This window comes from Haliotis rubra, unplaced genomic scaffold (genome assembly GCF_003918875.1).
Source record: "Haliotis rubra isolate DU_JTF1 unplaced genomic scaffold, ASM391887v1 Scf314, whole genome shotgun sequence".
Lineage (NCBI taxonomy): Eukaryota > Metazoa > Mollusca > Gastropoda > Lepetellida > Haliotidae > Haliotis > Haliotis rubra.
This window is the reverse complement of record NW_025766985.1, coordinates 312,182-331,161: the sequence shown is the minus strand read 5'-3', so window position 1 is coordinate 331,161 and position 18,980 is coordinate 312,182. Positions and strand designations below refer to the sequence as shown.

Genomic DNA, 18,980 nt, shown 5'->3' with positions numbered 1-18,980 from the left:
TGTGTGTAAATTGGCGCGCGAGAGACGCATTGTTTTAAACACATACTGGCACGGACAGTATTTCAGATGCACGTGTTACTGAAAATGAGACTATCAAACTATTAAGCTCATAAACACGTCTCTCGTAGCGAATGTTGTCAATCACTGGATTGTCTGGTCTGATATGGTTAAAAGTGTGCAATCGACTCTTCTTTTAGCAGATTTCTGTATGTTGAAAGGGTTTTGTGTTTCTATTATTTCTACGACTGTTCATGTTCACTTATACAGTCATGATATACCTAGGTAAATGCAGTTCTTCAGACGGTTAACCAACAGTAGGTCTGCAGTGTTCACGGTCGCCGGAACACGTTGACAAGGACGAGTTGACGGGGCAGACTGTGACCAAAATAAAAAAACCCCCTGATATTCCACATCTACTGAGAACTGCGTTAAATGCATTTATAAAAGGTATATTGCATTCAGTATTTTTCTATTTGTCAAAGTAAGGTGAGGAGAAATGGGGTTTAACGTCGTGCTTGAGAATATTTCGCTCATATGACGACGTGCATGCGTGTGTATGTGTGGCTACTTGTACTTGCCCAGACTAAAGCTGGTTTTATAGTGCTAGCTCACTGAGATACCATGCAGCAGGTAGGCATGGAGACACATTATAGAAGAAAGAGAAGGAAGAAGAAAATACTTTATTAACGTGTAACTTGGTATACAATTGACATGTTAAAATCACATAAAATACACAGTAAAAAATGCTGACCACCCGGTAACAACTTTAAAACCACATACAAATGTGAAAATTATTACGACAAGACTAAAACGTTAAAATATAATATACATTACGATAATCAGTGTCTTGGACTAAAACGCGTGTTTTCGTCTATTATACATTTGTGATATTAATGCGGCAAGAGGCTTCACAAATCTTCCATTACGTAATAAGAATATAGACTGATTCTTTGAAGACATTTGTGAAAATAGAGGGTTAATACGGGAGATATCATGCCATAAATTGTATCTGATATCAGAATAAAAGTCGCACTTGGCGAGAAAGTGTAACTCATCTTCAACAGATTTGCTGCAACAAAATTTACAGATCCTGTCTTGTAAAGGCATTTCGGGTGGGAATACCTGCCTAGTTCTATCTCAAGAGGCAAAGTACCATAGCGTAGCTAACTCAGTACACTACGTTGGGATCTTGTTAACAGTGAGGTGACATACTGTTCTGGCTTTAATAGTTTCTTAAATAACCGATAAGTTCGTCGTTTATTTCACTTTACGTTGACCCCGGTCGTTATACAGATCGTTGTACCATGATTGACTATCAAGAGACTTAGTCCAGACTTTCATATGATAAAATCAGCTCTTGAGATATCATGGAGATCGAATGGTAAATTCAGATTATCAATAAATTTAAAAACAGTACTATTCCAGGACTTTGGGTACTGATTTGACCATCTAAAGATCAGACTTGGTAATCTGGTTTATTCCATTTTTTTTAGCTTACTCAAGAATGATAAAATGCCAATCTTTTGGTTTGTAAAAGGCAGTGCCCAACCCATCTCTCCACGGACGGAGTGGAGTGGGGTTTTACTTCCTACACCTAAAAGAATCTACATGCCCGATTCTGGACAGAATTGATACAACCTAACTGCCTGGTATCCCATATTGCCGCACCACATGATAGGATGGGTTGAACTAAGATTCTGTATAGGGTGATATAAACATCACAAGGAAAGCCACTAACAGCTTTAAATTTACTGATATTAGTACCAAGTGCACGACTTGCAGATTCAGCGATTTCTCACCCACTCACCCACCCACTTACTCACTCAGGCTGATTCTCGTGTAAGACAGCAAGCAGCTTTATACATCCAGTCTTCAGCCTGAACCAACAGCGACTGACGGCTGACTATCAGGCACCCTCTCAAGACAACAGCTACCGTCCGTTTGACTCACTCACCCACTCACTCACTCACCGGTCTGTCGATTTCATGTGACTGTGCAAAATTTAGTTTTGTGGCAATTATTAGATTTTGTGTTAGTGAGCAAATCTTCGGTCTCAAATGAAACCAAACGGACTTTAGCTTTGATAACACGATGACATAGCTTGCAGTAGTGTCACACGTAGCTATAGGTAATGTGTACACTGCTCCGTAGAAGCAAACACTGTCATATCACATCACGTCCTCCAACCCGGCTCCTTGACACACTTCACAACCGTCCACGTTTGTCGTAGAACGATATATCCGGGCAATCTAGGGGTCAATGGAGTGGATATCCCGTGAGAGGTAGGCTACAATATATATGCTTACCCTTTTCCCTATCTTTGGTTGTTTTCGTGGGTAGTTTGATCGGTGAACCGTGTATTTGTCATTAGGAGAGGCAAAGGAGCGTGTGTACATTCAAGGTAGTGCCTCAGCTCTGAATGTCCGGGTTAGAATTGATCTTCAGCAACCCATGTTTGTCATGTGACTAATGGGATCGGGTGGTCAGACTCGCTGGCTTGGTCGACATGTCATCGTATACTAGCGGTCTGTACATAATCAGTCTGGACTAGAAAATCCAGCGATCAGCAGCATGCGCATCGATCTACACAACTGGGAACCGATGACTTGTGTCGACCTAGTCAGCGAGCGTGACCACCCGATCCCGTTAGTCGACTCTTACAACAAGCATGGATTGCTGAGGACCAATTCTAGCCCTGATCTGCACGGGTTAATTCCATGTACAATTTATGAAACACAAATCTACATGGACATTGTTTAGAATTGAGTTCATTATACATGGCGATATCGGGAATTATAGGCTATTTATTTTTTTAACCTACATTTTATGTTTGCCAATCACAAATTGCACTTCAGGCAAATATTGGCTATCAGTTTGATGTTGTTACTACTGTGTCCTGTATGTATACGTTTTGGAAAATTTGAGTGATGAATATTCCGAATAAATGTGAGAAATGCTTTTTTGACAATATTCATTTCAACCAGCTATTTGTGGAAAAACAATTAACAGCATTCAGTTAGTCGGTCATGTTTATACAAAACAGAATCTACATATACATCATCATAAAGGTGTCAACATTTGCTTGGAAGCATTCCATTGATGGTAGCCTGTCGAGCAGAATTCTCTGCAAGGGAGATGCATAGATGCTTTCATGAAATTGAAAAGCTTGGAGCAATAACATTTCAATATGATATTGTGAATGATAGTGACAATGATTATGATTGTCACAGAAGATTGGGTTCATCATCTGTGTCACTTCCAGTGTCTGGTGTTACACAAACACATCCCTCTGGTAGGTATATTTTAATAGCAGGAATAGAACCTATCAGAGCTTCTAGTTTCTATGCTTTCATCCTTTCAAGATATGTACGAAAAAATATAGCCCTGATTAATTTCTGATTTGTGCTGATGTATATTGACAACTCTTCATAACACTATTGAGTGAGTGAGGTTAGTTGTACACCGCTTTTAGCAATATGACAGCAATGTAACGAGGGGACACCAGAAATGGCTCCCCACATTTTATTCGGGTCTTCGGCATGACGAGCGAATGCCTTAACTGCTAGGCTACCCCACCGCCCCATATATTTTATTACACATTAATTAAATACGATTCCTGTGCATGAGGTTATTGGACATATAAGCATTCATTTAACTGTTTGTATTTAATTTCCAGTGCTACTATTCAAATTGATCTTGTTTCAGGGAAAGGAAAGATTGTACAACCAGAAGAGGGGAACCAGGATGTACTGCAAGACATTTTGCAAATAGATTGGAGGAGGCTACAATTAGAAGCAGAAAAGATTCATGCAGATAAATATTTGTTATTGATATCGACTGATCGCCTTTGTCCAACTACATACAGGTATGTACAGCCTATGCCATGTACAGCCAGTTAATGCATAGATTCTCATCAAATGATTCTATTGAGCTGAATGAAAATGTTTTCTTTGCAATTTTAACCATAAACATTAGTTACCTTAAGCTGGTTTCATAGATTCAATACTATATTCAACGTCAATATCATGAAAACAGTTATATATTATACGATCTTGGCTCTCTGTAATATATATCTCCAACAGTAACAACAACAAAACAGTGGTCGTGGTATGGTGTGGAAAGGTTATCAATCCCACAGAAAACTGTTAAACCGATCACTTTGCATATTATGACTGCAGAGAACAACAGTATGTCAATACACTTTCCTGTATCTGATGCATTTATTAAATCAATCCCCTAAAGAGAATCGACTGACTGACAGTAAAATATGGCTCCTGTTTCAGAGAATAGTATGTGGATTAAGCGCAGAATATTGCGCAAGTCTACAAATAGTATACAAGGTGTGCTGCCGGGTAGAGAAGGCGACAGTTCGGTAGCTGTCGATAATAAATTATTATGCAGGGTCATATCTCGCTGGCGGGCACCTGACTGAATACTGCTTGTTCAAGGTAGTGTTGGTTTTAATTTTAATTTAACAAAGCAGTGTATTACCCTTCCCGTTACTAAACATGAAAATATATGATTCCAGCGTCAAACATGTCCCTTAAAATCAAATCAAGAGAACCGACTGACTGACAGTAAAATAAGGCTCCTATTTCAGAGGTATGTGGATTTAAGCGCAGAATATTGCGCAAGTCTACAAATTCTATAGGGTTACACTGTCGGTGCAAGGTGTGCATCCAGGTAGCGAAGGCGACGGTTCAGCGGCTGACGATAATAAGTGATTATGTAGGGATATATCTCGCTGGCGGACACCTGGATGAATACTGCTTGTTCAAGGTAGTGATGCTTTATATTTAAATTTAACAAGCAATGTATTACCCTTCCCGTTACTAAACGTGAAAATATGTGATTCCAGCGTCAAATATGTCACTTGGCTGACAATGAAAACAATGTGATAGCACGATGTTAATGATGTGGTCACCATGGACGATATTTGTCTGCTTCCGAGATTGAACACTGCGTCACGGCTGGCTGGCCGGCCGGCGGGTGTTCAATAGATAAACAAAGCTTTCATATAACGAGGTCATTGTATTTGAAATGTATTTTGATAATATCATGTGCTCGATGATCAAACTCAAATCAAGGTTAGATTTTAAAATTGTAATTAGGTATATAAATCAGAAATCTGCAAATGTTGAAGGGAACGGTTTTGGGTGAGATGTGTTTTTATTCAAAGAAGTTCCGCAATATTTCACCACAATAGATATTTGACAGATATTATGAATGATTTATACTGAGACGAACAAGCACAACTACAATTTATTGTCGTAAAGGCTAAAGGCCCATAGCACATGAAGTTTGCGATCCATTATGCACTTTTCGTCCAGCATTTTGAATGCATAATTTAAAAGAAAGAAAAAATACAATTAGTTGTGATTGAGGTTATTACACAGAGGATCAGTGCGTAACATATGATGCAATTTTGTTGAAGTAACTGATACCGTTTGTCATTATATACAAACATGATATTCATATAGGCACGTTATATCGTTTACATAAACACCTTTAGTAAATAATCCCATCAATACCCTTTGTACCTTCTGTTTACCTACATGTTTATAACCACTTTGAATTTAGGGATAAAACCATAAGGTTTTTATCTGAAGTAGATATTCAATATCCAAGAGTGAACTGAAGGTACTAGACATGATTAATATATAACAACAAGACACAGCTTCCCTTTTCACTGTTCCACAATCTTTAGATCGCTGCTGAAAGGCCTATGGAAACACAGCATTACCACCGAAATCTTGATCTATCCAAACATAACCTAAAGCCTATTGATAAACTTTCAACATGGCTTACCCTATCTGGCCTGGTTCCCGAGTATAAGTTGTTATAGGTCCGTATTGGATGAACAACATCTTTATTCAAATAAGTCAACATGTACAAGTATGATTAAACTGTCTATACGGAAAATATTTATAGTACATTATTTATACTACATTATTTATAGTACATTACTTGGAGTGTTTAGAATTGATTATGTTAAGTCAATCAAGTACTTTTTCTAGTGATGACAATAACAATCTATGTCAGTTATTCAAATGGAGACAAGAATATCGCGAGCACCCTCCTACCAATTGGGATCAGTACTCTATAGTGACTGCGGATGCTGATGAATCTAAGGGGTGTTCTAACCAAGTTGTAAAAGCGTTCGCTCGATGACGTGGGTACGATTCCCCAGAGGAGTGCAATGTGCGAAGCCCGCTTTTGGTGTCCTTACACACCGAGATGTTACTGGAATATTGCTAAAGGTGGCGTAAAACAACACCCATTCTCATATGCCCAAATGGGAGGAATGACCTGTTGAAATATCCTTGTGTGGCTTAAGGCATCATGTTCGCATTTGACAGTGAGATGATTTAGATTAAATAAGTGAATATTATTATTAATATGCATTTACCTGACTTTCACCTTCTTGATTAATTGTAGTGGGTTGTGTTTCAGCTTCGGCCACTATGAATTACAAGTACAAAATATGTTTCGTCACATGCCTGGTGACATCTCTTGCTGCTGTAGCTTTCTACTTGACAAGTACTCGATTACTGGGTGTGCTTACATTGCAAACGTCCAGTTCAACAACACTGAAGACAAGACAACAACTGTCCCTCCTCGAAGTGTCTCTCAAGCATCCCCTCGTGCTTCATAGACGGAGTGTGAACATTACTTCAGCAGGTTACGAAACGCGGAAACGTATTGTGTGGATGAACGTCCCATCTTGGTACAAAACTGTAAAGTCCTTTGACCACTGTTACCTTCGTTCGTGTGAAATAAGTACGAACGAGGCACACATTTCATCTGCTGATGCTGTGATTGTCAATGGCGTTAATCTGCCTTCATCAAAACACCCAAACACCAACATGAACCAGGTGTGGATTATGTATGGGTGGGAAGCACCTCTTCACTATCATTCAAACACGATTTTCCGTTCTGACTGGAATGGACGTTTTAACTGGACATTGACGTACCGCCTGGATTCGGATATACCCTTTCCCTACAATAGGATCTTGTATACAGGAGGCACTGTGAATATAAGTGATGTTCTGAGACGAAAAAGTAGATCAATAGCTTGGTTTGTTAGTAACTGTGGTACACCGTCAAAGAGGGAAGTGTATGTGACGGAACTGCAAAAATATATTGATGTTGACATCTATGGTGCCTGCAGACATAACAAGAGTTTTGACTGCCCCAAGGAAAGGTCATTCGAGTGTCTTGGCCTGTTAAACACAACCTATAGGTTTTACCTTTCGTTTGAAAATTCCCTTTGTAAAGACTATATCACAGAAAAGTTCTACAACACGTTCATGACTTCAGCTATTCCCATCGTTCGTGGAGGCGCTAATTATACACATCTTCTGCCAAAAGGAACCTTCATCAACACAGCATCATTTGACAGTCCCAAGAGTTTGGCAAATTATATCAAATCTTTGGAGAGAAACGAGACAGCTATGGGTCATATTCTGCAAAAGAAGCACAAGTATGCATACATTAATTCAGAAAGTACGGACTTCGATTGGAGATGTCAGCTGTGTGCCAAGTTACATGGTAATATTACAAGAACGCATTACACAGATATGAAAGAGTGGTTAAAGACTGGGAAATGCCAAGAACAGCCAACAGATCTGCCGTAATGTTAGAAACCTGTCCTAATCGTTAGATATCATAACGGGAAATGCAAAAGAAAGGTTTTTGTTCCCAGTTACATCTTGGAACACACTAGTTACAGTGAGCGAGTGGATGAGTGTACACGTGTTAACAATATTCCAGCAATATAAGGGCGGGGACAACAGAAATAGGCTTCAGGCATTGTACCCATGTGGGGAGTTGAACTTGGGTCTTCTGACGCGCAATCGCTTGAACCACAAGGCTTCACGAAACCAAATGACACGCCCTCTCCATACACGCTCTCATCTACACACGGAGATAAGAGTCTTTTATGCCACCCTCACTACACATAATGAATGAATGAATGAATAGGACAAACTATTACATCAGTGCCAAGCACCATTTGAGGATTTGAACAATTAATTTACGACGATAATACCAGCTGTATTCATATGTGAATAAAGCAATACATTTCTCAGTTGAAGATAATGCGACAAACATTCATTCACAGCACTCCTAACGTCACAGCGCGAACCATCATAAATGTACCAATCAGTTAATGGTGGACCTTGGTCTCGACTGAGTTAAAACAAAAAGATGAAGTTCTATCCTGGAAGGAGTGAATGAGTGAGTTGGGTTTTACGCCGCTTGTAGCAATATTCCAGCAATATCACGGTGGGAGACACCAGAAATGGACTTCACACATTGTGCCCATGTGGAGAATCGAACCCGGGTCTTCGGCGTGACGAGCGAACGCTTTAACCACCAGACTACCCCACCGCCCCCTATCCTGGAAGAAACAAGGGGACAAATGAACCTCATTTTTCAGTGTTAATGGGGAGACTGCCACTGTGTTAGAAGTGCCAGGTATTGTCTAGTCTTCCTATGGATAACATTTGTCAAGACATACAGATCTGGCGCTAGATAGATCAATCTATGGGTCCTTTACATCATTCAATAGCTGAGAAAACAGGCACTTTCAACTATAACCATTTCTGCTTCAGGATTGAGAACTGACTAAGTGTCATCGACTGGACATAGATCCCATCCGGGGCTATTAGGTGCCTGGCTCTGAGGGTGTAGGTTCGAATACCGCATGGGACTCAGCCTAACAAAAGTACTAGAATCTGTACTTTATTCAGAAAGTGTAATGCCAAATATGGCATGTGTTACATTTGACCACTTTCTAATTGGCATTGTGTATTCAAAGCTTCCGCCGTTGGAGCTGTGCCAATTTACACATATCAGAGGGGTACACAAAGTCGGTGGTCAAGACTACCAGTTATCCGACTCCCATCGTTGTGGAAGCCGTGGTGGCTGAATGGGTTAGACGGCAGACTTTGTGTGCTGGCGATGAGGTGCCTGATTCTGAGGGTGTGGGTTCGAATTCCGGATGGGGCTCACACAAGCCAACCAAAGTACTAGAATCTGTACTTTACTGAGAAAGTGTAATCCCAAATATAACATGTGTTACACACTAACACAAGTTTGTATCACATGGGAAATAACTTGTACAGGAGCCAAGAGAGAAAAGAGTACATGGGGGCCGTGGGATTCAGGATGACCGAGGTCAGGATCAGACACCAGGGATCCAATCAGAACCACCTGCCATATCCATTGTAGGGGACATTGACCCTGGAGGTGTGGCCAGGGCCCAGCGTGAGACAGTGATTGTACGACGTTTCACGAGGATATCACTGACTGACAGGACCACACTACTGGAGATTTTTACCGTTTTGTTAAATTTCTTGCAAAAGTTAAGAGAGTGTCTTTTTAAAATATGTGGAGTCTCACAGAAAATTTAAAGTTCGACTCACAGAAAATGAAGTTATGATTTATATTTAGAAAGTGATTTTACAGATGATCAAATTATATATCAGAAAAGATGCCGCTCCTGGACAGATTAATCTCTTTAACAAGAACTGAAAATTAATTAATCTCATTACCGTGTTACTTCTCATGTAGGCACGCAACCTCCTCGTGGTGGGTGCTGGGTAACGCTAATAGCTCTTCAACTCCCTGTGTGGACCCGGGGGCATATTGGTCCACGGCACCCCATTGCTGGTTGTAAGACCGAATTGGGCAACCTGTTTGCCGTGGGTCGTGCCCCTGTGGCGATGGAGGACGGTAGTCTGGTGCTTGAGGGCATTGGTTCCAGGAACAGCGTTCCTTTGCCCAACACACCACTTTGACTTTTTAAAATATGTGGACTTCACCTAGACGGGTGGTAGAATGGGCACGATTCTATCAATCGGCTGGTCGCGCTGTGCCCTGTGCAAAGAAATTATTTTTGCACATTTAAATTATTGAGTATTAGTTATCCCGTTAGTCGCCTCTTACGACAAGCATGGGTTACAGAAGGTTCATTCTAACCCCGACCTTTACGGGTCCCCTTATGATGAAAGAATCGTGTCCTGCTTGACTATATCACAAGGGATACATATTTCAATGTCAAAACAGTGAAGGATCTTTTTAATGTTAATTATAATTTAGTTATTGAGTTTTTAAAGAAATATAATTGTTACACCAATTTTCATATGCTTTGTAATAGAATTATGTTTTATAATTGGCAGTTTAGATTACTAGTATCAGCTGATATTGTTCAGGGCTGTATCCTCAAAGGGGGTTACAGTACTGTAAAAAGATTGTCCTCTAGACAGGGTACGTAAGTCCTAAAGCTTTCAAAGTAATGTGACAGTGCACAATTTATCATTATATTCTTCATATTTGTATATTTTTCTGAATGTATGTATTGTATATATATTTGCCACAAATTTCACTTTCATTTTGAAGAGTTGTAATATTGAAACGTCACTTCATGTCATGGCTCCAGCTGATGTAACGCACTTCGCAAAGATAATTAACATAAGCCATATACCATTGAAAGTGTCAACTTAAAACTTAATCCATTGTTTATTGCACCAGTAAATGTCTTAATGACCACCGTGCAGATGTCCAGGCGAACAACTGTAGAAACAAACTGCAATAAATCTGACCTAATTGACGCCAATTACTATTGTGACACGGTCATGTGGCGCCAGCTATAAAAACTAATCCCGACAAGGGTTGTAAAACAAACCGTAATTAAACTGATGCAATTATCCTGTCACGGTCACGTGACTACCCTTCCAAAACCCGTTTCGGCTTGTCCAATCAGTAACTGTTTGATCTATGTCAACCAACCAAAATCGTAATTACCGTATTATATGTTTTGGCCAATCGCAAAGAATTCCAACATTGATCAGTGATGTTTTCGGCTATAAAAAGAGGTCAGTGATTTCCGATCGGCACACTTGACCTCACAATAAATGATGAAACATCTCCTTGACTGATCATTAACTTACGGAATTCTACATTCTATTTTAAGGTAAGTTCTTTGGTACAACTCTACGAATTCTGTCAGATAATGTCATGACTGGAATATATTTTTATGTATATGTTTATAGTGGCAATATCATGTGTATGTTTATTTTGCATGGACATTGACATGCATATATCTCAGTCGTTAATTGAATATGTAAGTGAACTAGATGTGCTGTCATGGATTAGTTGTGCCTGTATTGGACTCATGTATGGACACATTAGATGTACTTTACATCACTAATATGCTAATAGTGAACAAATTGGTTCAGTGGCATATATCATTTATATATGTTTTATATGACGACAGCTGAGGTATAATTGTGATTTGTGTTAAAATGATTTGTATGAATGATTTTGTATTATGATTATTATATGAAGTTAGGTTGAAAGAAGAAATATTATATCTGTTATACACACAAGCTCTACCGTTTGAGATGCTAATTCCCCATCAAAATGTGTATATTAGATTATTGTTTGAATATCTTTTATGCATATGTATTTATGAATAACACACTTGACCTCACAATAAATGATGAAACATCTCCTTGACTGATCATTGACTTACGGAATTCTACATTCTATTTTAAGGATTTAAACTTGTTATCCCATAACGAGCCGGGTAACAAATGGTGGAAAAAGGGTTTCCCTAAAAACCTCTCACATGCCAAAACAGAAAGGAACAACGCCGTCCTTCAATGCCTACAGACTCCGGAGCAGCTCCCAAGTAGAACAAGGTCAAGTCAGGCCCAGTACTCCCCCACCAGCTGTTCCACAACCTCGACCCTGAGAGCCAACGGCAACCATCAGACCCACGACTCCCCCGCCAGCTGTTCCCCAAGTTTCACCCACAATGGCCTTCAAGATCAAACACCTGGGAGTTGACAGGTTTGATGGTGAGGACAATGTCAACCTGTTCATTGACGTCTGCAACATGCTTTCCAGCTACATAAACTTAATGAAGAACAACAAAGACAATACCTGCCTATGTTCTTTGAAGGCAAAGCCAAACGGTTCTTCAACTCACAAGCTCTTCCAGTGAACACTACCACTGAAGACAAGCTGAAGTACCTAAGAGAAAGATTTAGACCTGCACCCTTTGATGCAGTTCTGTACCCTGTAGCCCAAATGGCGTCAGAAAAATTGCAAGACTACACAGTGGATGGTTTCCATGCCATCACGACTGCCACAGTACGTAAGAAGAAGCCACGTTTCTTCGAGGCTGCCTCATAAATATGTTCATTCATACAATATCAGATATAGCAATATTCAATTCTCCACCTTGATAACCTCTCTTCCCTTTCACTTCTTTCCTATCACCCTTCTAACACAATGATGAGAATAAGCCTCAACAACGTGCATAGTAAATATGTGTCTATAAAGTGCTAGGGATATGTAAGAGACGTCTTACACTTCTCACCCCCAGACTTATTCCCATCTAACTGTGATTTCCTTATTTCTCAGGACTCTTGTTCCTCTTTGGATGCATTCTATTTAGACTTCTCTTGCATCCCGTTTCTGGAGAGAAAGCAACAGATTATGTAATTCAGCGTATGAATTAAGGTGTAGTCTTCACCCTAAATTATATCCATTGTATTGTCACAGGCATATGTTTGGCTCTTCTTCAAGTATAGAGCACTAGCTGCCACTCTTTGTTTGGTTTCACAACCTTCTTTGGTTAAATCAGAACAACCCTCATTTGAGTATCACAACCCAACTACCCCTACCCCCACAATAAGTCTATCTATGGTAACATCAACATTCCTGGACAATCTTCCCATAATGCTTCACGTCATTATCATAATGTTGCTTATTGTAATCGTATACCAACTCAAGTCCAAGAAGGCACACTGTACCTTAATCTCACTTGAGTTTACAACAGGATTTCAATGTGAACTCCTCCCCATACTTAGTTTAAGTACATGTCCATCCAACTGGGATGCTACCTTGCTAACTACGACGTATGATATTTATGTAGATGGTTATATCTTTCCTACTGTTCATATTCAATGGCCAGGACTTACAATTAAAAATAAATATTCATGCCAACCTATCAATATCCCAAACAAATTCCGCGTGAACTGCCTTAAAGCCAGACGCATTCGTACAATTTTAAAACATCCTTATTCTGCTACTATTTTTATATCCCATCATGGTCTGTACAATATTCTTCACCCTACAACAGTCATATATAGATGACAAATGACCACAGTTATTTTTAAAGTTAGAAGGGCAAACAAGGGCACCAACCACTGATTAGTGTAAACATTCATTGTCACATGTTTGGCATTCTTTGAACCTCATTTGTTTTTGCTTTTGAGGACAAAAGCTTGTTGTCACCCGAGGGTATTGTGACAGTGCACAATTTATCATTATATTCTTCATATTTGTATATTTTTCTGAATGTATGTATTGTATATATATTTGCCACAAATTTCACTTTCATTTTGAAGAGTTGTAATATTGAAACGTCACTTCATGTCATGGCTCCAGCTGATGTAACGCACTTCGCAAAGATAATTAACATAAGCCATATACCATTGAAAGTGTCAACTTAAAACTTAATCCATTGTTTATTGCACCAGTAAATGTCTTAATGACCACCGTGCAGATGTCCAGGCGAACAACTGTAGAAACAAACTGCAATAAATCTGACCTAATTGACGCCAATTACTATTGTGACACGGTCATGTGGCGCCAGCTATAAAAACTAATCCCGACAAGGGTTGTAAAACAAACCGTAATTAAACTGATGCAATTATCCTGTCACGGTCACGTGACTACCCTTCCAAAACCCGTTTCGGCTTGTCCAATCAGTAACTGTTTGATCTATGTCAACCAACCAAAATCGTAATTACCGTATTATATGTTTTGGCCAATCGCAAAGAATTCCAACATTGATCAGTGATGTTTTCGGCTATAAAAGAGGTCAGTGATTTCCGATCGGCACACTTGACCTCACAATAAATGATGAAACATCTCCTTGACTGATCATTAACTTACGGAATTCTACATTCTATTTTAAGGTAAGTTCTTTGGTACAACTCTACGAATTCTGTCAGATAATGTCATGACTGGAATATATTTTTATGTATATGTTTATAGTGGCAATATCATGTGTATGTTTATTTTGCATGGACATTGACATGCATATATCTCAGTCGTTAATTGAATATGTAAGTGAACTAGATGTGCTGTCATGGATTAGTTGTGCCTGTATTGGACTCATGTATGGACACATTAGATGTACTTTACATCACTAATATGCTAATAGTGAACAAATTGGTTCAGTGGCATATATCATTTATATATGTTTTATATGACGACAGCTGAGGTATAATTGTGATTTGTGTTAAAATGATTTGTATGAATGATTTTGTATTATGATTATTATATGAAGTTAGGTTGAAAGAAGAAATATTATATCTGTTATACACACAAGCTCTACCGTTTGAGATGCTAATTCCCCATCAAAATGTGTATATTAGATTATTGTTTGAATATCTTTTATGCATATGTATTTATGAATAACACACTTGACCTCACAATAAATGATGAAACATCTCCTTGACTGATCATTGACTTACGGAATTCTACATTCTATTTTAAGGATTTAAACTTGTTATCCCATAACGAGCCGGGTAACAGTAAATTCAAACTGACCAAAAATTTCTAAAAAATTGTGATTGTAATTTTCGCTATTTTTTCCTGCATTATCCACAGGGACTAAAGGGATGGCGTAAATCAAGTTAGGGTCCATGCAGGTAGCAAAGGTACTGTAAGACCCCATGGTCCCTAGTATGGTGACCTACCTTCAGTTGTTGGCGATCTATAGACCGTGTTTTATATTGTATTGTCTTGTTTTAAGTAAAATGTTTTAGTTTTGCATACTAGTTTTATGTTTATATCTGTGATACTCTAGTTTTTACTGGCCATCGTCGACAGTTTTTACTCTTCAAAATGTTTTCAACACTATTGTATAAATTGTTTTCGTCACGATGTGGCTGAGATATTGCCGATGTGACGTTACATATTAACTCACTCACTACTGTCCTTCGTTGACAGAGTTTAATAATTTACCTGTAGTTGTTATTAATACATAGCTTAATATAGTCACGATATGGCTAAAATACTGCTGATGTGACTTAAGATTTTAACTCACTCACTCACCCAGGGCAAGAGTGCAGAGTCTTGTATCTCAGATTCAGCCCAGTTTTGTGACAAACTCAAGTCTATCACCAACTCTTGTATCACACTAAGTTGTTGATCTATGTACCAGTGTACCCATTAACGAAACCCTCCACACCCTCCAGTACCGCCTTGATAATCTTGAAACTCTTGACACTTTCCTCTCTACTGACTCCATCATCCAACTCATTTCTAACTCCATCACTTCCACCTACTTTACCTGGGGTGATGACATCTTTGAACAGATCCATGGCTTACCCATTGGCTCACCACTCTCCCCTATCCTTTCTGAAATCTACCTGCAGCTGACCTCTTCTAAGCAACAAGCACTCCGCACCTCACTAATCAACCCAACCTGCTGGTATTGGAAGATTGATGACACCTTTGTTATCCTCTCCCAAAATCACGACCCCACTGTTCTTCTCCAACACCTTAACCAACAGCATCCCCGACTTCAGTTTACTATCGAAACTGAAAACAACCCACATCTTCCTCTCCTTGGCGTTCTGGTCACCCGCACGGCTGACAATACTATCCAAACCTCTGTCTACTTCAAACCCACTCACACTGACCAATACATCCAATTTGACTCTAACCACCCTCTCAGAACTACAACCGTCATCATCTCTACCCTCATCCGCCGTGCTGTCAATCTATCCTCTGCCTAACCGAACCCGAGCTCCAACACCTTCGCCACGTTTTCACCCGACTTAACAATTACCCCACTAAATTTGTTGACCGAGTCATCAAATCCACCCTCAACCCACCACTAACAACCCCGAATCTGCATCCATCCGCATCTCACTACCATGCAGAGGCAAAATGTCACATCACATCAGTCGTTTATTAAAGCAGCATGCAGACATTGACACTTACTTCACGACAGCCACACCAGTCAAAACCAACATCAAGTGGGACACCGTCAAAACACAAGCAAACTATCAACATGATTACACCACAAGAAAATTGACTGAAGCGTTACACATAAAACGACACCGCCCAAAACTTAACAGGGCTATTTCATCCCATCAGCTTACCATCACCTAATCCAAAATTAATGAACTCAATCTCTGTCTCCTCTAACTAATCGCCTCGCCTGTTAGCCATCCTACTGGTATCCTAATCATCATGCTGTTATCTCATGTATATTTATGCTTGTTTTCATTGTTAATCATCTTGTTTTATCATCCATTGTCTTTGTTAGCCCCTCATGTACCCTGAATATATCCTGCTGTACTCATTCACTACTTCATGCTTGAAAACGGTATAAGTATCTATACCGGAACGTCGCTATTGCACCAATTTTGGTGTAAGCTACACGTAGTTGACAAAAATAGACATATCCATGTAATTTCCAATTTGTCTTTTAAATTTAGAACTTCGTGGAATAACGAACTTCTTAAGTTAATCTCTGCATAGAATCTTCCAGTCTCTAGTCTTTTTACTACTTCCCAATCTGAATTTCAGAAAGCAAAGTTTTGTTTATTAATGTTGGATCATCAAGAATGACTTACTTGATTATGGAACGATAGACGCCAACCAAATGGAAATTAACTTCGTACATACAGTCTAATATAGCATAATCTCAGTACTGAGCCAGCAGTACTACCATGGATCAACATCAACGCAGTAGTAGTAATTGCTCTGTGGGACCCTCCCCTAACACGGCATCATTTGACAGTCCCAAGAGTTTGGCAAATTATATCAAATATTTGGAGAGAAATAAGACAGCTATGGGTGATATTCTGCAAAAGAAGCACAAGTATGCATACATTAATTCAGAAAGAACGCAGTTTGATTGGAGATGTCAGCTGTGTGCCAAGTTACATGGTAACAATATAACAACGCATTACATGGATATGAAACAGTGGTTTCAAACCGGAAAATGCCAAGAACAGCCAAAAGATCTGCCGTAATGTTTGGTATTGTTAGAAACCTGTCCCAATTGCTACATGTCGTAAACGTGAAGTGCACAAGAAACAGGTTTTGTTACAGTGACTGAGTGAGTGAGTATGGTTTTACGTAGCTTTTAGCATCACCAAGCAATATCAGGATTGGGGACACCAAATATGGGCTTCAAACATTGATTAAGTGATCTCATATGATTAAAATGTCCTTCCACGTATTTACCCATCTGAACAACGAATTAAGGAAACATGTGAAATATACCATCCGTTTCACATTTAGAACAAAATGCATAAAAATCGAGAATAACAATATTTAACTGTCCAATTTTCGTACAAGTTGAACACTAACTAACACAGAAACGCCGGTGTGAGCACCCCAACAGAGCAGATCAAAAGGCCGTAGAGGAACTGTATAGCGAAGCAAACAGAAAGAACCACCCAGGCATACTCATGGTCAACGTCCTCTTTTGGAGGTTTCATTGTTTACTTTCTAATAAGCAAAAGCGAAGAGCGAATTGAAGAGATTTTACGCTGCTTTTAGCAACATTCCGGCAATATCATAATGGGGGACACTTGACTTTCACACAGTGTACCCATGTAAACGCTTTAACCACTAGGCTACCCCATAGTCCCCAGAACATTTTGTGATAGGTAGTTTATTAGCTCTGTCCATTGACAAAGTTGCCGTGTTAATGCAGGGGATGTAAACGGCGTTGCTCATTGTCGTCCACTCGCTGACAGCGATCTGTAGTTTGTTGATGTACATGTTGCTGACAACAACGTAAACTTATATTCATTCTTCATCCAGTTATTGAAATTATCATTCATTCCTTTACAATTCAATCTTTTTGTTCGTCAAGCCTGAATAGAATACGGATACACATAGTTGTGCTTCTCCCATGTGTGTAATTGTTATGCTGTAGAAATTGTCAACATGATATTTGGCTATAGTTTTCTGCCAGTTTATGATGATAAATGCATTGACAAGACCAATACCCGGAAATAGGGTTGGTTTGGTTTGTTGTTTTATGCCGCACTTAGCAATATTTCTGCTATATGGCGTCGGTCTGTAATAATCCAGTCTGAACCAGACAATCCAGTGATCAACAGCATACCCGGAAATAATGGAATGAGCGATGAAAGGTGGTGATATAACAACCCAGTAAACAATGGGAAACACAAGACGATAGGGGGAAGGTGGTTTCATATTTTATCCAAAGACTGGCCAATCTGAGGTTTCATTTCTGGCTGGTTATCCTATTGCAAGGTGACGTTACATCCATGCGTTTCTAGACGGTGTAGAGCGTGATCTCGAAAGATGACGTCCCGGTATTGTACTATTTATAAAAATGAGTAGAATTCTGTAAATTAGAATACCTTGGTCATTCTGGTTAGATACCAAATATACAAAACTCGTGAACTTCCCATCGTATCTGACCAAGCAAAACCATACGAATTTCACAATGAAACGAAGGCGTGCCATTCGCGCTTTGAAAACTCGCAATATGCAGTTATTTCAGTTTGAAACAGACATTTCACAACATAGATATCCTATCCTGTCTATGGAAGGATTATAACCACAGACCGCATTGATAATGTTTGCCATGGTGTCTCACGTTATATATACTTCATGCTAAGACATGTACACAGATCAATTATATATACCACCCGGCCAGGTATAGACTACGAGACACAACGTATGAAATCACAGATAAGAGCAACATGAATTAAAATATGTACGCAATAGTTGTTTTTATATATTAATTAAACACACGTACAATGCGGCCGCACAGACGCCGACTGACAGGCTAACAGACCCATAGACAGACAGACAGACACACACACACACTACACATGTGGCAACATATTTACACAGCCATGCACACTGTACCGTGTTGATTCCCACGTTGAAAG

General features: G+C 39.4%; 1 protein-coding gene across 5 annotated transcripts; it reads left to right on the top strand.

Annotated features, from left to right (window-relative positions):
• Positions 1-557: 557 nt before the first annotated feature.
• Positions 558-17,101, top strand: LOC124283379 (glycoprotein 3-alpha-L-fucosyltransferase A-like). 5 transcript variants are annotated; one of them, XM_046719423.1, is made up of 3 exons: positions 558-2,282; positions 3,706-3,865; positions 6,454-8,100. In XM_046719423.1, exon 3 carries the CDS (start codon positions 6,465-6,467, stop codon positions 7,635-7,637), a length of 1,173 nt encoding a protein of 390 aa, XP_046575379.1. In that variant the 5' UTR covers positions 558-2,282; positions 3,706-3,865; positions 6,454-6,464; the 3' UTR covers positions 7,638-8,100. The 5 variants fall into 5 exon arrangements, with proteins under 5 accessions (XP_046575379.1, XP_046575378.1, XP_046575381.1 ...); XM_046719424.1 differs by lacking the exons at positions 558-2,282; positions 3,706-3,865 and adding exons at positions 4,975-5,087; positions 17,045-17,101 and having other exon boundaries at positions 6,454-7,606; XM_046719422.1 differs by lacking the exons at positions 558-2,282; positions 3,706-3,865 and adding an exon at positions 4,357-4,448.
• Positions 17,102-18,980: the final 1,879 nt, after the last annotated feature.